This window comes from Dasypus novemcinctus, chromosome 3, assembly GCF_030445035.2.
Source record: "Dasypus novemcinctus isolate mDasNov1 chromosome 3, mDasNov1.1.hap2, whole genome shotgun sequence".
Taxonomy (NCBI): Eukaryota; Metazoa; Chordata; class Mammalia; order Cingulata; family Dasypodidae; genus Dasypus; species Dasypus novemcinctus.
This window is the reverse complement of record NC_080675.1, coordinates 15,195,071-15,216,307: the sequence shown is the minus strand read 5'-3', so window position 1 is coordinate 15,216,307 and position 21,237 is coordinate 15,195,071. Positions and strand designations below refer to the sequence as shown.

Genomic DNA, 21,237 nt, shown 5'->3' with positions numbered 1-21,237 from the left:
TATATAGCATGACAAATTTCCACAAACTGAATGCATCTGTTTAACCAGCACTACCATCAAGAAGTAGAATGTTATCAGCACCTCACACACTCCCTTCCTTTTTTTTTTTATTTTTTATTTTTCCCTTTTATTTTCTTTTGTCTTTATTTTTTTAATATTACATTCAAAAAATATTAGGCCCCCATATACCCCCACCCCCTTCACCCCTCTCCTCTCCCCATAGCAACAATCTCCTCCAGCATCATGAGACATTCGTTGCATTTGGTGAATACATCTCTGAGCACCACTGCACATCATGGTCAGTGGTCCACATCATAGCCCACACTCTCCCACGTTCCATCTGGTGGGCCATGGGAGGACATACAATGTCCGGTAACTGTCCCTGCAGCATCACCCAGGACAACTCCAAGTCCCAAAAACGCTTCCACATCTTATCTCTTCCTCCCATTCCCCACACCCAGCAGCCACCATGGCCACTTTCTCCACACCAATGCCACATTTTCTTCGATTACCAATTACAATAGTTCATGAATAGAATATCAGTAAGTCCACTCTAATCCATATTCTTTTCCTCCATCCTGTGGACCTTGGAATGGTTGTGTCCACTCCACATCTATATCAAGAGGGGGCTCAGATTCCACATGGATGCTGGATGCAATCCTCCTGCTTTCAGTTGTAGGCACTCTAGGCTCCATGGTGTGGTGGTTGACCTTCTTCAACTCTGTGTTAGCTGAGTGGGGTAAGTCCAACAAACCAGAGTATAAGAGCTGAAGTCTGTTGAGGCTCATGGCCTGGCTATCATATGGTCAGTCCAGAGATTCAGATCCCCTGGGTATATATTAAACCTCAGCACCAACTACAGTTCTGGTAAAAGTAACAGGAGAGGTTTGTGAAAAAAGATCACATCTGAGTCCAGCTCCATCACATAGAAACACAAACTCCAAAGAAGGGCCAGCTGACATGGCACTGAACTCCATCTGCCATGACCATAGACCCTGTGGGTCTCTGTAGCCCTCAGAAGAACCAAGACCCAGGGTTGTATCTACTTTATCTGTCTCTGGGACTCTGCTGAGGTGTGATAAGGGCAACCCCTCTGATAACCTCCCAGCTCTTTTTGGAGACTCATAGCCATATAAATTCGTTTGTCCTCTCCATTTCCCCCTTGATTCAGGTCAAAAAACATTTTTAACTCCTGGTATTATATGTAGAGTGAGATATTCTGCTGATCCGAGTTGACCTTTTATTCAAGGTCATTTTCTAGTTACATCATCAACTGGTACTTGGTAGTAATCCCTCGGCGCCAGGGAGGCTCATTCCTGGGAGTCATGTCCCACGCTGGGCGGAAGGCAACGCATTTACATGCTGAGTTTGGCTTTGAGACTGGCCACATTTGAGCAACATGGAGGCTCTCAGGAGGTAACTCTTAGGCACCCTGCAGCTCTAGGCCTTGTTCTTATTTCAGGTATACAGGCTCACAAGCGTAGTCATTAGTGTTAGGGGCTCATTGTTGGACCTTCATTCTTTTTTGGTCATTGCCGTTGCACTTGGGCACACTCCCTTCCTGACCCTTCCTACTATCCTCCCCAGCCTGTCCCCTGCACCAAGGATAAGCACTATCCTGACTTCAATGCACACATTATTAAAACAGCGTTACATTTCTTAATGTTTTCTCATCACCCACATCCTCTATCAGCAAGTGTTACTGAATTAATCTCCAGATATATCCTAAATTTGTGTACTTTTCTCCAACTCTACCATCATCCTAGCCTATTCTAAAGGGACTTATCTGGACGGTGCAGTGTTTTCTTAACTGGTTTCTCTGTTTTTACCTTTATACTCCCTTAATCCTTTCTTCTCACAGCAGCCAAAGGGATCTTTTTTTTTGAAGGTACCCAGGACATTGTATGTGGGAAGCCAGCACTCAACCCCTGTCAACCCCTTTGGCTCCCCTGAGTTAGTTTTCATTTGTTTTGCTTGTTTGTTTTTGACTCAGGAAGGCAATAAATGTAGATGAAAGAATGCCATACACAGTCAACTTGTATGATCAGAAATCTGGTTCATTGCATATTTACTCATTTAGTCATTCATAAATTCAACCAGCTCATTTACTGAGGACCTCTGATGTGTCAAGCACTACTCTGAGAAGTCTTCGAGCAAAACTCGAGTAAGCATTAATAGGGTTAGAGTGGATTTCAGTTAGGAAAAGGAATAGCTTGGAGGGAGTACTGTGAAGGAGTAGGAAGAATATATCTTAGGGTGGATTATTCTAGAAATCTATTTCTGAAAATAGGCATTAATTTTAGACCTCTTAAATGGAAAATGATAAGCTAGAGAGCAAAATTTATTATGGCAACAGGCATAGATTAAATCATGGGGGTGGTAAATGTTTTGTTAAAATATACTTGGGAGTAAGATGGGCATCTCTATAATTTGCTAACTATATTAAAGAAAAATGATGACACTATTTTCTAAATGAAATTTATTTTAAAGTAACCTACTAGGCAAATGTGGGAGACCAGATCTAAACATAGAACTCATTCATTCATTCTCTATATTAGAATCACTTGATTCTAATTTATTATTTTGTTTTTTTAAATTTTTGTCTTTTTATTTATTTCGAAGTATTTTCAAACTTAATGCAGAATTTGCAAAAATAGTACAAGATTGCCTAATTGTCAATATTTTACCATACTTGCCTTATCACTTCTCTCTCTATATATCTATACACACACAGTATTACATGTTTTTTTCTGAACAATTTAAAAGTAGCAGATATGCTTTATTACCCCTAAACACTGCAGTATATATTACCTAAAAACAGGGTCACACTCCTACAAAACCGTGGTAAATCCATGGAAATCAGGAAATAAACATTGATACTATACTACCATTTAATCCACCGATTGCCCCAATGGTGTCCTTTATGATTATCCTTTCCATTTTTGTCCAGGATCCCATGCATGATTATATATTGCATTTAATTGTACTAACTGTTGGTATTTTTGAAATGTATATATTCTGGTTTTTTTTTCCTATTCATATACGTGTCTGTATGAAAAAGAAAGACCTGGGACCAAATTATCCATATATTCTGAAGTGTGCTTTTTCCATTTGAGTCTTTCTTGAACAGTATCAGTATAAACACATCTACCTTATATAGTATTCAGTATATTATAAACACTTCAAGGTTTTTGAATAAATGAATGAATTCTTTTTAGTAGTCGTACATTGTTTTTCTATACTGATTTATTTAATCCCATGCTCTCAAAAGTATGGTGCAAGGATCCCTGGGGTCCCTGAAACCTTTTCTGGCCGTGAGGTCAAATCTGTTTTTCATAGTAATAATAAGATGTTATTTGCCTTTTCACTGTGCCAGCCAACATTTATACTGATGAGCAAAACAAATAGTAAAAGTGCTGGCACCTTAGCATAAATTAAGGCAATGACACCAGACTGACTAGTTAGTGGTCACTGTGTTTGTCACCACTACATACTTGCAGTAAAAGAAAAAAAAGCCAGTTTCAATTAAGAATGTCCTTGATTAAGCAATGAAGTTTTTAAATTTTATTAAATTCTTTTAATAAAAGGTTTTTCTCTAATAATCTGTGACAATTTGCGACCTACTCATAGGCACTTCTTTTGCGTACTGAAGTACAACAGTTGTCTCAGAAAATCACTAGTATGATTGACTTGTGAGCTTAAACTAGTCACTTTTTTATTGGAATGCCATTTTTACTTGAAATAATCATGACAAGTAAACTATGGTTATTCAGACTTGGCTATTTGGCAGACATTTTCTTGAAAATGAATAGAGTTTGCACTCCAAGGAAAACAATTGACCACATTTGTTGCCAATGATAAAATTCAATCTTTCAAATGAAAATTAAAAATTTAGAATACTTGTATCTGTCACTGTGAGCTTAACAGCTTAAACGTAAAGATTTTTCTGATGAGAATGGTGGTGGTATTTGTGAATGATTTTTTTTATGGTTAACATTTGGAAGATTTACGGAACTTAGTAAACCAGTATTTTCCAAATAACCATACCTGATGTTACAACATAATGCTTGATTAAAAGACCTATTTAAAGTGCAAAATAGATAGTGACTATTAATGTAACAGAGTACAAAAAGCTTATTGATAAAGGTTTCAGATTCCACATTATAGCTAACCTTTAACAGCCTACTTCTTTAACCAAGTAGAAGACTGAATTCAGTCTGTGGGCAGGAGACTGAGTTCAGAAGCAGCTGTGGGAATCTAGCTATCTTCTCCTGAGCCAGACATTAAAGAGATTTTTAGGAATGTAAAACAGTGCCTGCCATACTTCCTACTGATTTGGGGGAAGGGGGGGCTTTGGAAAATATAATTGTTTGCATATATATTAATGTTATGGGCTTTTTTTTTTTTTTGAAGGAGGTGCTGGGGCTTGAACCTGGTACCTTGTGCATAGGAATCAAGCATTAAACCACTGCGCTACAAGTGCCCCACATTATTTTTTTAATGAACAAATATTTTAAAAATTTCTCAGTTTTAGTTCTGATATTATGTTTATGATAAATCTAATCAACCAAAAAAAAAAAGGTTTTTGGGGTTCTTGGTGCTTTTTAAATCTGAGATCAAAAAGTTTGAGAAACCACTAAGTTAAACATTCCATGTTGATTGTTTTAAAGTTATATACAGTTTTCCACTGTTACAAACAATTACTGCAATGTGGTGCTTTTTTTTTTTTCTTTTTATACTTACGTGATTGAGAAGGATAAGTTCCTGGAAGTAGAAATGCTGTGACAGATGACAAGCACATTTTTATGTCAGATATTGGCAAATTACCTTCTAACATAGTTACACTGGTTTTCCCAAAGATAGTGAATGGTGATTGGTAATTAACACTTCCAATTTGATAGATAAAAAATTTTTTTTTGCTTTTTAAAAAACCATTAATGAAATTAGACATATTTTCATGGATATTAGTTATTTCTATTTTTATTTTGTAAATTACCTGATTATGTATTTTACATTTTTTGATATGTTGATCGTTTTCTTAACTTAGAAAAGCTCTTAAGAAAGTGTGACTTATGATTGTCATAATGCTGCAAATATTTCTTCTCAGTTTCTTTTGTTTTTATGGGATTTAAAATGCGAAACAGAGGGAAACGGACTTTGGCCCAGTGGTTAGGGCGTCCGTCTACCATATGGGAGGTCTGCGGTTCAAACCCCGGGCCTCCTTGACCCGTGTGGAGCTGGCCATGCGCAGTGCTGATGCGCGCAAGGAGTGCCCTGCCACGCAAGGGTGTCCCCCGCGTGGGGGAGTCCCACGCGCAAGGAGTGCGCCCGTGAGGAAAGCCGCCCAGCGTGAAAGGAAAGTGCAGCCTGCCCAGGAATGGCGCCGCCCACACTTCCCGTGCCGCTCACGACAACAGAAGCGGACAAAGAAACAAGACGCAGCAAATAGACACCAAGAACAGACAACCAGGGGAGGGGGGGAATTAAATAAATAAATAAATCTTTTAAAAATATATAAATAAATAAAATAAAATGCGAAACAGAGATTTTAATTTTTTTCATGTTGCCAGATTTATTCATCTTTTCTTTTTTAACTTTTTGGGATTTATTTCATACATAGACCTCACCTAATCCAAATTATAAAAAATTCTTACCTGGATTTTCTTTTCCTGATTGACTGGTGTTTTTTTACCAGTTTGATTTAAATTAAACCCATCCTAGAAATGTGACAGCTCAATTTAGTACTAATCTAAATAGGATCTATAATTGCTTGTAATGGAAACTTGAGTAATTTCAGAGGAAAATTTAGTTTAAAGATGATGAATCAATTTAGAGGTGTGATGTATCTCACACCCTGTTACATTAACACACTAATATTGAAATTTCCTTTTGTTTCTCATTTTTCTTGAGTTGCGGAAACGTGTGAAGCTTGAAGGGAAAGAACTTGAGGAATACTTGGAGAAAGAGAAGCTAAAGAAAGAAGCTGCTAAAAAACTTGAGCAGTCAAAAGAGTGAGTTAATACCAGGTGGATTTAAGTTCACATATGTAATTGGAGAAGAATTTATTTCTAATATTTAAAAATATCTAATTGAAAGTATTTAAATTTTCTTTAGACTTCATTATTTTTGTTAAAAAGACATCTTTCTAATGGTGCTAGAATAACAAATTCAGTACTATTTGTATGCATTTATTAACTGTTAAGTTTTATAAAGTATCAACCTAGTCATATTGACTATTTTTATATTATCATAGAATTAGTAAATCGTATGAACATTAACTGAATAATAATTTTATAGATATAAATTTGATATCACTTTGCGACTTTACAACCTTCATCTACTCTAAAACCCTCTTAGGGCAGATATAGATTCCAGTGATGAGAGTGACGTTGAAGAAGATATTGACCAGCCATCAGCTCATAAGACTAAACATGACCTGATGATGAAAGGTGAAGGTAGTCGTAAAGGAAGTTTCTTCAAACAGGCTAAAAAGTCTTATCCTATGTTTCCTGCCCCAGAAGAAAGAATTAAATGGGATGAATATGGAGAGATTATCAAGTATGTGAGCAAAACAATCTTTTTTTTCTTTCAAGTTGAAGATAATAATTGTTATCATTTGAGCTCAGTGAATTTGGTCTTTCTGGTTATTTTGTTAGTTTTTGAGTCCCTCAGCTTGAATAATAGAGAAGACTTTGCATTTGAAACATAAAGTCTAAAAAATTAATACTAATGGAAAACTGGTAGTTTCATTACTTAGGTATATGAGAAAGGTTTGCAAAAGATGATCAAGACTTTTGTTTTTTACACCTAAAAAATGATGTAAGGGACATGTGTTGGAGAAAGACATAGGATAGGAAGAATTTTGGATGGTTGGTGATTGTGTTAAGTTTGAGAAAAAGGTTATGTCTCAAATAGTTAAGCATGAGTGGAACCATGGAAAATCTATAAAATCTATACCCACTATTGGAAAAACCACTGAAATCACATGTTCTGATCACAAATCTGAAAACACTACTGTCCTTTGTAAAAATCCAAGGTTTCATTTGCCCTCTGGATAAATGTCAAATGCCTACGCATACTGTACTATGCTTTTCGAGATTGGTTCCTCCCTACTCTTCTAGACTATTTCCTATTATGTCAGTGTTTGTTCTCCACTCTGGGTCTACCAACTTATTCACAGCTTCCTTCTCAGCTGCTTCTTGTCATGGTTCTGTATATGTTTTCGATTCAACCCTGTTCCACTTCCCATCCCACATTTCCAGGCTGCTGATTCTGGCCTTTAACTCCTGAAAACTTTCCTGATTCTACATTGCCACCCCAACACAGTTAAGACCTTCTATGCTTCCTTTGTACTCCCATAATGCTGTCTTGAACATATAGTGGATTTGTCTTTCTTGGGTTTAATTAGTAGAATTTCACGTTCTTCCTTGTCCTTCAAAGAAAAAAGAAAAAATAGAAAGGAAAAAAAACAATTTAAAAAGCATTGGTTCATTTACTCACCATTATACATAATGAGTGGCCAGTGTGTTTAGAATATAAACAGTGTTCTTTAGTTTCAATTTTCTTATCTGGAAAATGAGGGATAAGAATTAAATAAGGTTGTGTTTTTAAGCACTTATCACAGCACCTGTAAATGGGCTTTAAGTGGTTGTTACTGCTGTCATTATTATGTGGATTATAGTTGGAAATACTAAGCTCCAGAGGCCAAGAAGCTGTGCAGCAATCTAGGTTTTGGGTAATGGAAGCCTGGATTCTCAGAGGGGGTTGAGAAAGAAAGTTTTTTAAAGAACAAATATTTTTTTAAACATATAACTCTCTGATATTAGAAGTAAAGATGAGAAAATAGATGTTGTGTTAATAGTACAATGAGCTAAAGATGAAGGTTTTTGAGGGAGCTAATAATTTTTTACCTTAGTCTTCTCTGTCATGTCCAAATAGAGAGTCATCTGCTTTCTTTGGCAGAGAGGGAATAATTTGGGATCTTAAGGAAATCAGAGGAAGATTGAGGTTTATATAGCTATTAGGAGTTGACTGCAGAAATTGAATAAAAGGGTTAGTGAAAAGCCTGCATGTAGGGCCAGATTACAGTTGCTTACTAACCCTATTTAACAGGTTTCTGTGTCTGCTAACAGTACTTGTAAAAAAAAAAAAAAAAACAGTACTTGTGATAGCCACTAAGATCTTCTAGATGACCTGTCTAGGTCCTTTCACTAGTCCACATGGTGATTTTAATTTTTAAAAATTTTTTATTCTTTTAAAGATTTATTTATTTTTTATTTATTTCTCTCCCCTCCCCTTCCTCCCCCAGTTGTCTGCTCTCTGTGTCCATTCATCTGTGTTTCTTTTTGTTGCGTCATCTTGTTGTGTCGGCTCTCGTGTGTGCGGCGCCATTCTTGGACAGGCGGCACTTTCTTTCATGCTGGGCGGCTCTCCTTACGGGGTGCATGCACTCCTTGTGTGTGGGGCTCCCCTACGCAGGGGACATCCCTGTGTGGCACGGCACTCCTTGCGTACATCAGTACTGCACATGGGCCAGCTCCACACAGGTCAAGGAGGCCTGGGGTTTGAATTGTGGACCTCCCATGTGGTAGGCGGACGCCCTATCCATTGGGCCAAGTCTGCTTCCTGACATGGTGATTTTTAAAGAATATACCTTAATAACATTGCTTTGCATCAAGTATATATTTAATTATTGAGATACATGAAGAATAATCTAAAAATTATGATACCCCCTAGCTAGTTATATATATTGTATAATATTACCTTGCTTGTTACTACTTGTAATTAGAGATTTATTATTCAGACCAGAGGATTTCTTAGTGCCAGAACTTCAAGCTACTGAAGAAGAAAAAAGCAAATTGGAGTCAGGCTTGACTAATGGAGATGAGCCCATGGATCAGGATTTATCTGATGTTCCTACCAAGTGTATTTCTATGACAGAGTCTATTGAAATAAAGTAAGTACTTTTGTTGCATTTTGGGAACAGAGTACAAGGCAAAATTTAAAGCACTTGTATTTTATAATTTACCTTGTTTCAAACGTGAAATTTTTGAATAACTTTTTTAAAAATTAATTTTTTTCCTAAAAAGACTTTTGAAGTATGATGGTATTTTCTTTTCTTTAATGATATTTGAATGCCAGAGTATCAAAGATAATTGAATTGGTGGTAGGAAGCGGGTTAAACATTGAATTATATTTATATGAAGAAATATTATTTCTGGCCTTTTTAATAGCAGGTGAAAAAGAATATTGCAACTCAGGTTTAATTTTTCTGAGCAAGTGCTTGCTTCATAAAATATACTCCTTAAATTAACATTAACATTAATACTAATGACTTAAACATTCGTACTCTAATGTCTTAAAAGCGCTGTTGTCATCTGAAATAGTTAGAAAATCCCTCTTTTCCTTCCTACTTAGTACAGTTAATAATACCAGTAAATGATGAATTTGGAAATTTTTCAGGTCATCAGAGAGCAAAATGGCTTATTTTTCCAGTGATAACTCTTTAGAATATAGTCTCAGTATAGCCAAGATCTAAATAATACATGTTAATGATACACCATATATGTATTCCTCAATCCTCATTTTAAAATATTTTGTGTACATTTCTTTCCTGATGATAAAAGCCATTAAAAACCTAGTTTCAAAATTGATAAGAAAAGTAAGTTTGAATAATCATGTCTAATTACAGAGCCAGGGTCACTTACATAGACTATGAAGGACGATCTGATGGAGATTCCATTAAAAAAATCATTAATCAGATGAAACCACGACAGTTGATCATTGTCCATGGACCTCCAGAAGCCAGTCAAGATCTTGCAGAGTGCTGCCGTGCATTTGGTGGGAAAGATATTAAAGTGTATATGCCAAAGCTACATGAAACAGTTGATGCCACTAGTGAAACTCACATCTACCAGGTAAATATGCTAGCATTTGAGCCACACAGAAAGAAGTACTTTTTGTCACAAACTAGTACAGATACATTAGGGATATAGTGGTGAGTGAGATGGACATGGTTCCTTGCTCTAGCAGACCTTATAGTCTGTAGGGCTTGTAATAAGGAATTAGCACTTATCGTACTGTTATACCTCTGATAGGGGAAATATAGAATGCTGTGGGAGTGTAAATGGGGCCCCAACCCAAATTTGGAGGCATAGGGGTTTCCCTGGGGGAATTGATAGCCAAGCTGAATCTTAACAGATGTTTTAGTGGGTTGTCAGGTTTGGATGGGATGGGGGAAGGGAGAAAGAATGTTCTTAGCAATGGGAACAACATTTGCAAAAGCCTAGAAGTGAGAGGAATGGTGAGTATTCAAGATTTCAAATGTTTAATAACAATACTTAGATGCCAAGCAAGGTTCTACTCCTAATAAAAAAAAAAAAGAAAAAGAGGTATGTGCAGAAAACTGGAATAGCACAGAGGAGAGATGGACTGACTTTTCTTTTATTAGACTTGTCAGTTTGATTTTATTTTTGTTTTTTAATTTTAAAGAAGCTTTAGATTACGTAAATGTTACATAAAAAATATAAAGGATTCCCGTATGCCCCACTCCCTCCCCCTCGCACACTTTCCCGCATTAACAACATCCTTCATTACTGTGGTACATTTGTTATAATTGATGAACCCATATTGACTGCTAACCATGGACTACAGTTTAATTATAGTTTATACTCTGTCCCACATAATTTTGTAAGTTATGGTATAATATACAATGGCCTGTATCCATCACTGCAACGTCATGGAGGACAAATCCAATGTCCCGAAAATACCCCCATATTATACTTATTCTTCCCTCTCCCATCCCTCAGAACCTCTGGTGGCCACTGCCTTTATATCAATGATAAGAGTTCTTTCACTGGAAGTATAATAATAAGTCTACTATAGTCCATTGTTCATTCCCCAATTTTGAAGATTTCAGGATGGTGTGGCCCACTCTGCTTCTAATTGAGAGGGGGCTTAAATCCCATGGGGCAGATATATGGAACTACCTTGCTTGCAGTTGTAGACACTCTCTGTTCCTTGGGATGGGCATTGTCCATCATCATCTCCTTGTTGAAGATGGATTAACTCTTATTTGGGAGTGGGAGATGGTATCAATTAAGGTTTTCCATAGGAGGTGATAAAAATCATATTTCTTTGGAAAAAATGAATTGGGATTCACCAGGCAGAAAAAGTCATTCTGGGCAGAGCAAGAGAAAGCAGTATTTCAGGAATATGGAGGTGTGTGTGAAACTGCATGGTATATTCAGAAAGCTAGAAGCAGTTCAGTACTCCTGAAGTACATCAAGTACTAGAGGACAAGACTTTTATCAGTTGTCTTCAATCCTGGGTGCACATGAGAATCATCTGGGGAGTTTTGGGGGAGTGAGGACTCAGTGCCCTGGTCTTACTCTCACCAATTACAACAGAATCACTGGCAATGAGTCCCTGGCATTAATAGTAATTAAAAAAAAAAAAAAGTTGCCATTGTAATTCTAATGTGCAATCAGAGTTATAAGAATCTCTAATTTGGAAAGTAAACTGAGGCCCTAATGATCTTATTACAGGCCATTGTGAGTGAAAGATTTTCAAATTTTAAATACACATTTGCCAGAGTTAGAAAATGATAAAAATAGGTTATATTAAATTTGTTAATATTTTATATTTGATGGATTTTATTTGTCCCCCTCCCCTTTGAATATCTAGGTGAGATTAAAAGACTCACTTGTCAGCTCCCTTCAGTTTTGTAAGGCAAAAGATGCTGAATTAGCTTGGATAGATGGTGTGTTAGACATGAGAGTTTCTAAAGTGGACACAGGAGTTATTTTAGAAGAAGGAGAGCTGAAGGATGATGGAGAAGACTCAGAAATGCAAGTGGATGCTCCTTCAGATTCTAGTGTTATAGCACAACAAAAGGCTATGAAAAGTCTGTTTGGAGATGATGAGAAAGAAACAGGTGAAGAAAGTGAGATCATTCCTACTTTGGAACCTTTGCCACCTCATGAGGTAAAAAAGCATGAGTCTTTTCTATTTCTTCTTTTATATATATATATATGTCTTTTAGTAGGTACCTGGGATTGAACCTGGGAGGCAGGTGCTCAACCATGGAGCTACACCTGCTCCCCCCTCTCTCTAATTTGTCATCCTTCTAATGTTTTATATTTCTAGCCATGTGTCATGTAGGCTGATTTTAGAGTTTTAAAAAGGTTGCTCAAGGTATGTTATGTGTGCACATGTATGTATATATCAGTCTGGTATGGCTAGGGAATGATAACAATTTAAAGGAAACCTTTTAGCAAATCTTGAAAGTTACATAATTACTTCGTGATTGTTTTTTTCCCAGTATAGATTTTTAAATATTAAGTTTGATGATTGCGAGGCTTGCCTACATGCCACCCAGAAGATTTGTAGTTTTCTAAGAATGTCATAGTCTTGTACTACAGTTTTGTATGTTATCAGCTCAATTCAAATCACTTTTGGTTTTGATATAATTAGGAATCTTTTATTAAGTATAATTAATTCTAGTCTAGTATTTACATGTTCTCACGAGGTATCTAATTAATTAGCAAAGTTTTCAGGCTGTACTTAATTACCTTAAACTTAACCGTATTACAACTGAAAGAATCCTATTTCATGTCTAGGGATGTCTTTAGCTCTGCTCTGAAATTAGGAATAGAGAGACAGTATCTGTCATTAGATTCCCTTCTAGTACTACTATTTTGAAATTGGGAGGAGGAACTAAAATCTTTTTTCTCTCTGTGCTAAAGCTAGCACTCCCTCAGAGCAATTTCAAAGCAGTAGCATTTTTGAATCGCATGCCTTTCTGATTCTAAAACCAATGATGGCCATTGCATTCATTCTGAGGAAGGAGGGAAAATGGAAATGGGGTTTAGAGAGAATCGTCCTCTGAACTAAGCAAAGGACTGGGATGTGGAAAATGAAGTTTTTAATTCTTTTCTGCCTTCAGGCACTCTAGTTGACCCCCTTAGGTAAGTGGGTGAGTGAAGAGCATAACATTACCAAATGCCTTTCTCTGTCATTATAAGGCATGACTAATAAAATAGATTGTAAAACATTCATAAAGTGTGCAGGGCTTTGTAATGTTAAATAATGAGGTTAAAATTCAGAATAACAACTTGAAATATGATTTACATTCTTGAAATGATCTATCAAAAGACTTCAGGGAATAATAGAAAATATCTTATAGATCATAATTCACTTTATTCAGTATAACGTTGTGTCTGGTATTGTTTCACTTTATTCAGTATAATGTTGTGTCTGGTGTTTTATTTGAAGTTGTTTCTTTTCTTTTTGACCTTTTCTAAGGTTCCTGGACATCAGTCCGTTTTCATGAACGAACCAAGACTATCAGACTTTAAACAAGTTCTTCTACGGGAGGGTATTCAGGCCGAATTTGTCGGAGGTGTACTTGTTTGCAACAATCTAGTAGCAGTCCGTAGAGTAAGTGTGTTTTTAATAAGGGCATAATTGAGCAAATGCTTCTGATGTTTTGTCATTTTGGATTCTATGTATCTGCATTGGTAATTTCACAAAACCAATCATCAGTAATTCATATTCATAATGATGACCTTAAAGTCTTAAAAGAGTGACTCTCAAAGAAATGAGATGTAATTTTATTGTAAATTTTATTATTTGAATCCTGATATTTATATATCTGTGTAAAATTCATGACTTGAATATTATACCCATATTCTATGAGTTATGGTAACTCATTCCCTGGCCAATCTTAAAGTAATTTATTTAATATATTTTGGTTATTATGTCTGCATAGTAATGAATAGAAAAATTTAAAGAATTAATTTTTCCCCTTTAATTTCTAGACTGAAACTGGACGCATTGGATTAGAAGGCTGCCTTTGTCAAGATTTTTATAGGATAAGAGACCTTTTATATGAACAGTATGCCATTGTGTAAAGGACATGATGTCAAGAAGTATCTATTTGACCTTTCTAAGAAAGAGAGAATTCTTATTTTATTCTAAGGTTTTGCTTTTTTGTTTTGTAACATACAAAAAGAATTGACCAGGAGCCTAGGATGCATTAGATTTTAAAAAATGTAAATAGAGACCATTTTGCTAATGCTCAAATGAGCATACTACCTTTTGACTTTCAAAGTGATAGAAGTCCTAACAAGTGTACAGGCCTAGGAGTTGAAGGTGATTGGTTTCCTTTACAGTCTCCTTATTCTAAGAAGGGCTTTTTACTTGAATAAAACAATGCAACTTAGCAAACCAGTTCATGGCCTTAAAGAAACATGTTTGCATGATTTCTTGCAAACTGTTTCTTAAGAAAAGTGAGAATTATTTAGAAAAGATGTGCTACTTAAAACAACAAAACATATTTTTGAGGCCTATCTGTTTATAAAAAACAAACCAAAACTTTTACTGAGTGTGTCCTATAACTCTTCTTTTTGAAGTCTAATATGCAATTATCACATAGCGCATATCTGTTCCATTTCTTTATTTCCCAGTGATTCACTCTGCTATGAGGGAGTACACATTCGGTTTAGAAATCAATTTTTATTTTCTCCCATTTCTTATTTCATCAAGATATTTTTGTTCAATTTGAATAATAACACTGTCATTTGAGTATATATAATTAGAAAAACCTCTGTGGTGTGTTATAGTCTTAAGGTTTCTGAATACATTTTAGGCACATCTGACTGTAATAGAAACTCTGCTTAGTGCTGTGTTTTTAGGAAAACAAATGTTGAGCCTCACTCTTTTATAAGGTAACAGTATACTTTAATTTAAAAAGTGTAAATGTTTTCATCTCTTAAACTTGTTCTCCTTAAGGTTACCCAAGCAGTGGTTGGATTTTACACACATTACTACAAAAAGAATACGTTGGATAAGGTCATTCTTATTTTGTGTTGATGTCTTTTGTGGCTAGCAGCCCTGATACAGCATAAACCACTTGTGTTCAAGAGTGAAAACTGAATGTATGTAATTTACATTGAGTTTAAGAAATGAAAACCATGTTGCCTATTGTAATGTTTATGTTTTTTTAGAAAGTAGCTTAATCATGGGCAGACCTTGGTGTTTACTTCTTATTTAAACCCTCTTCTTTGCAAATATTTGGCATTTTTAGAAGGATCAGTCTTTTTGTTTAACGTAAATGGAACTATGTATGATACAACCCAGTGATATCAGACTAGAATTAATATTTCTTTCTCTTTCAAATGCTTACAAAACTTCTATTGTAGATTATAGTGCTAATGCAACGTTTACAACCTTGATACTGAAAACCACATATATAAAGCAATGTTACAGAAGATACCTAAGAATATGTTTTGTTTTTAGAACTTTGAAAAAATTTCACTTAAGCGCTTATTACTGTAAGCCTAGAATCCTATTTATATTCCAGGGAAAAGAAAACCTGCATTTGCTTCATGATTTAAAACATCTGGTTATTACAGATATTGAAAATTTGTTTCTTTCCTAGCCTTTTTATTGTCTTATGAACAGGAATTAAATTTAAAAGTACTGCTTAAAGATGACTGTGCTAACTAATGTCGTTATATGCAATCCTTTTACCTGTTACAAAAACTTCCAAAATGAAGACATTTGTTTTATCTTCTGTTACTTTCAAAACATATACATTTTAAAAAGGACTATGAGGTAATAAACCATGAATTCAGAGGAACTTTCAAATCTTTGTTTAAAGGCAAGAATAAATACAAGTGGACTGTCAGCTGGTATCTGCAAATTTGATTAAAAGGAAACTTTATTGTAATATTTGTTGCAGGGGGATTATAAATGTCAGATATTGAAAAGAAGGTTATTTTTATAAACCAGTAGGTCATTGAAACAAATATAATTTTCTAAGGGGGGTCATTCATCTTTTTAAAAAAATTGAGATATTATTCCATACCATAAAATCCACCCTTTAAAATGTGCAATTCAGTGATTATCAGTATATTTATAGAGTTTTGCAACTCTCACCGCCACCAAATTCCAGAACATGTTTCATTCACCCCAGAAAGAAACCCCATACCCATTAGTCATCACTCCCTATTCCCCTGATCCCTGGCAACCACTAATCTATTTGCTTTCTCTATGGATTTACCTATTCTAGATATTTCATATAAATGGAATCATCCATTATGTGGCCTTTTATATCTGCCTTCTTTCACTTAGCATGTTTCCAAGGGTCATCCATATTGTGGCATGCAATACTTCATTCCTTTTTATGGCCAAATAATATTCCATTGTATGGATATATCACATTTTGTTTATCCATTTGTTTGTTGATGAACATTTAGGTTGTTTCTACTTTTTGGATATTGTGAGTAATCCTGCTATGAACATTTGTGTTCAAGTTTTTGTGTGGATATATGCTTTCATTTTTCTTGGGTATATATCTAGGAATAGGGTGTATATCTAGGGTTTGCTAGATCATATGGTAACTCTATGTTTAACCTTTTACAATATTTTACATTCCCATCAACAATGTAAGAGAATTTCAGTTTCTCTGCATCCTTCCAATACTTGTTATTTTCCATCATTTTATTTTAACCATCTTGGTGGGTGTATTGATTTGCATTTCCCTGATGACTAATGATGTTGAGCATCTTTTCATGTGCTTGTTGGCCATTTGTGTATTTCTTTAGAAAAATGTATATTCGAGTCATTTGTCCATTTTTTAATTGCATACTTTGTCTTTATTGTTGAGTTGTAAGAGTTCTTTATATATTCTGAGTTTCAGATATGTCATTTGCAAATATTTTCTCCATTCTGTATGTTGTCTTTTCACTTTATTGATAGAATCCTTTGACACACAAAAGTTTAATTTTGATGAAATCTAATTTATTTTTTCTTTTGGTTGCTTTTTCTGTTGGCATCATGTCTAAGAAATCATTGCCTAATCCAAGATCATGAAGATTTACACCCATGTTTTTTTCTAACAGTTTTATAATTTTAGGTCTTATAAGTAGGTCTTTGATCCCTTTTGAGTAAATTTTTATATATGGTGTGAGGTAGGGGGTCCAACTTCATTCTTTTGCATGTGGATATCTAGTTGTCCCAGCATCATTTGTTGAAAAGATTATTCTTTCCCCACTGAATTGTCTTGAAACCGCTGTTAAAAATCAATTATCCATAAATGTTTGGATTTATTCTTGGACTCTTAATTGTGCTCCATTGATCTATATGTCTATCTTTATGTCAGTACTACACAGTCTTGAATACTACAGCATTGTAGTAAGTTTTGAAATCAGAAGTGTAAGATTTCCAAACTTGTTCTGTTTCAAGATCTTTTTGGCTATTCTTGGTCCTTTGTATTTCCATATGAATGTTAGAATCAGCTTGTCAGTTTCTGGGGGGACAAAAGCCCCACTCACCTTGTAATAGGGGGGGAAAGCTGTTGTAATTTACAGCTTGAAATCCTTGAATGTCATGGTTGAAAAGAACTGCAGAACTCATTTAGTTCAATCCTCTTCTTTTTGTATTGAATGAATAGGCTGGAAGGGAAGGAAGTTCTTCTAGAACTGGCACACAGCTGGTTAGAGGCATAGTTGGAATTGGAACCCAGCCTTTAAGAATCTAGCATTCTTTCTACACTGCTGTGCTACTTTAGTTCCTTAGTTTAAATTTATTTTACTTATTAATAATTTGTAGGGAAGCAGACTTGGCTCAACAGATAGTGTCTGCCTACCACATGGAGGTCCATGATTTAAATCCAGGGCCTCCTTGACCCATGTGGAGCTGGCCCACGTGAAGTGCTGATGTGCACAAGGAGTGCCATGCCACGCAGGGGTGCACCCCGCGTAGGAGAGCCCCACAAGCAAGGAGTGCACACCGTAAGGAGAGCCATCCAGCACAAAAGAAAGTTCAGCCTGCCCAAGAGTGGCGCCGCACACATGGAGAGCTGATGCAGCAAGATGACACAACAAAAAGACACAGATTCCTGGTGCCACTGACAAGAACAGAGGTAGACACAGAAGAACACACAGCGAATGGACACAGAGAACAGATAAGCGGGGAGGGAAAGGGGAGAGAAATTTTAAAAAATAATAAATCTTTTTAAAAAAACCAAAACCAATAGTTTGTTCAGTTCATCTGCTATAAGAACAGCAACTTTTACTTAGGACCATAGCATGCTGAAAGAGAAAGTGATTTCCAGTCATGACCAGTGAAGGTGGGGGGAGAAAGTAAATTCACCTTTTGCACTCTTTTTTTGGTTGTAAGGTTTTAAGTTTTATCACTTGGGGTTCTTCTACTTTTAAATTTGATGAACTGATTATCACCTAAGTAAAGAAATTAAATAGTGGTTAGTAACGCAATATTGAGAGGTCAATTGTTCTGTTTTGGGAGTTGTTTTGGTGTTGATTCCCTGCCACCCCTAAGCCCCTTTATTATTCAGGCATTTGATATCTATAGAATGAATGTATAAGTGAGGATGCAGTGGCAACTAGGGAAGGAACTCTTGAGGTCTGTCTGCTTGGGCAAGGACCAAAAGAAGGGATTTTTTTTCTTTTTCTTTTTCTTTTTTTTTACTCTGACTAACCACCTCAACTGTGTTTATGGGAGAATGCCAAAAATTACCAAACGGCTAAAATAAATGAAAAACTTAGGACTTTGCTGGAAGTGAGGGTATCTACTTAACTTCTCCCTCTCTTTACCCGCCACCATCCCCAAAACACATACACATGCAGACATACCACAGCTCTTAGTTTTTGGTGCTTTTCACTCATTACAGGTGATAATTGGGCCCATTTTATTTTAGCTCTTGAAGTCCAAAGTGTGATTTCAAGGAGTAAAAAAGAAGTTTGGAGAGTTTCAAATCTCTCTTCATTATAAATGAGGAGAACTAAAAGTCTATGTGCTACTTTTGTGAAACTGTTAGTGGATTCCATGGATCCTACTGAAATTTTCTATGAGTATATTCTCAAGTGGAGAATATACAAAAGATTTGATGAGAACTTACTGAATCACTAAGATTGTTGATTTTTTAAAGTTTATGAAAGAAAAAGTTTGTGGGGAGGGGATGTGGCTCAAGCTGTTGAGCACCTGCTTCCCACATGGGAGGTTCCAGGTCTGATTCCCAGTGCCCCCTTAAAAAACAAAAACAACAAGCAAAACAAACGAAAAAAAAAACAACTCAGGGAAGCTGATGTGGCTTAGTGGTTGAATGCTGTCTTCTCACAAACAAGGTCCTGGGTCAATCTGTGGCACCTGGTACCTCAAGGAAAAAAAACATGAATTTCCTTTTTTTTTTTTTTTCAAAACTAATGAAGTCCTTCAAACAAATTTGGTGGGAAAGCTGTTCCAAAAGTACTGCTGCTGCTCTTGTTTTAAATATTTTTGGATCTCTCGTTTTTTCAATCCATTTGCCAAGTTTAAGAGAAAAGTTGTAAGTTTTAGAAACACATTGTGATCTTGGCCCAACATGGCATTTATTTCACCCTAAATGACTAGTAAGTAAATAAATAATGCTCCCTTAAGGACAGACATTTGCTAGGATAGAGAATGTTTTAATTTAATTTAAACATAAATCTTTAATATCAAGTCATAACTAAAAATACCAGGAGTGGATGTATACTAAAAATTACAAAGATAATATATTTTCCAACTCTCCACTCATAGGTTTTGGTAAGTTTAAATTCCATATTTAAACATCACAGAACTTAACTCTCTAAAAAGATTGTATAAATCCTTTATTTTAAATTTACAGAATGCATATTCTCAAGATTTTCCATATCTTACATATGTGATTTTTCTTTAGTGAGACAAAGTACTATAGAAAAAAAGGAATATGTTTTAACAAATGAAGAGGATTCAGAATATTGTAAATTTTGAAATATTAAGCAGAATTTTATATGCACATTATTGTCCTTTCAGAAAAGCTTCCTTCACATTTATTCTATTCTTTTGAATTGTTTTACCCAATATAATGACGCCATTAAACTATTTTTCCAATAGAATAAAACCAGTGTAATAAATTCCTAATAGCTGAAAGATCACTTGAATGATCTTATTTTCAACTTTTTATTTTGAAATCATTTTAACCTTACGGAAGAGTTACAAGAATAGTTTAAAGTTTCTGTATATCCTTCCCCGGGGTTCCCCTATTGTTAACATTTTGCCTTATTTGCTCTGTCATTCTATCTCTCCATGTATACAGACATATTCTTTTTTGAGCTATTTCATTGTATCTTGGGGTTATAATATCCCATTAGCCCTCAAAACATCAGTGTATGTTTTTAATACAAGGACACTCTCCTGTATAACCACAGTATATAGTATCCATCAAATGAGGAAACCAACACTGATAAAATTCTACCATTTAATCCATAAACCCCATTCAAATGTTGCTAATTACCCCCAAAATGTCCTAAAATAATTTTCCTTTTTGGTCCAGGATCCAATCTAGGATGGCACATTGCATTTATCATGTTTTCCCTTTAGTCTTCCTTAATCTGGAGAAATTCCTCAGGTGTGTGTGTGTGTGTGTGTGTGTGTGTGTGTGTGTGAGAGACATTTGCATTTTTGAAGAGTGCAGGCCAGTTACTTTGTAGAACGACCCTCGCTTCGGAGTTGCCTGGTACTAACTTGTGATTAGATTGAGGTTATACATTTTTGGCAGGAATACCAAAGAAGTGAGGCTGTGTTCTCTGCATTATATCAGGGGGCACATGGAGTCCATTTGTCCCATTACTGATGATGTGATGTCTGCAAGGTTTCTCCACTGTGAAGTTAATAAGTAATTTTTACTTATCAAATAATAAATATTTTATTGGGAGCTACTTTGAGATTACATCAATATCCTGTTCCTTATCAGATTGTTATCCACTATTTTTAACATTCATGGAAGAGTCTTGTCTGAATCAATGGTTGGCAAATGGTGATTTTTCTAATTTCATCATTGCTTCTGCATTTGCTAATTGGCATTATACTGTTGGGTAGAGCTCTCTCTTCTCCCTCCTTTATTTATTTATTCCTTATTTATGTCAGTATGGAACATGAATTTCTGTTTTATGTGTATAGACTATTTGCTTGCTTGCTTGTTTATTTATTTTTAGCTTAACCACAGGGAATTTATTAGCTCATGGTTTCAGAGGCCAGACCTCTTGCTTTCTCCCAGGATTGTAGCATTTTGGCTAGCTGGCAATCCTATGGTTCTTTGCTTTCCTGTCATGTGGTGATGTCCTCTCCTTTCTCTTCTGCATTCTCACTGATCTCCGGTTTCCCACTAACTTTGGTTTCTGACTCCCTGTGGTTTGCTCTTCCTCTCTCTTT

At 35.6% G+C, this 21,237-nt stretch overlaps 1 protein-coding gene across 1 annotated transcript in view; it reads left to right on the top strand.

Moving 5' to 3' along the window:
* The window catches only part of CPSF2 (cleavage and polyadenylation specific factor 2), a 39,352-nt gene extending 23,661 nt beyond the window's left edge, over positions 1-15,691 (top strand). The window contains exons 10-16 of the mRNA XM_023583765.3: positions 5,911-6,011; positions 6,358-6,558; positions 8,804-8,956; positions 9,692-9,917; positions 11,686-11,985; positions 13,306-13,440; positions 13,821-15,691. Coding sequence (XP_023439533.1) covers positions 5,911-6,011; positions 6,358-6,558; positions 8,804-8,956; positions 9,692-9,917; positions 11,686-11,985; positions 13,306-13,440; positions 13,821-13,913 — 1,209 coding nt within the window. The 3' untranslated portion in view covers positions 13,914-15,691. The remainder of the gene's footprint in view (positions 1-5,910; positions 6,012-6,357; positions 6,559-8,803; positions 8,957-9,691; positions 9,918-11,685; positions 11,986-13,305; positions 13,441-13,820) is intronic.
* The last annotated feature ends 5,546 nt before the right edge of the window (positions 15,692-21,237 follow it).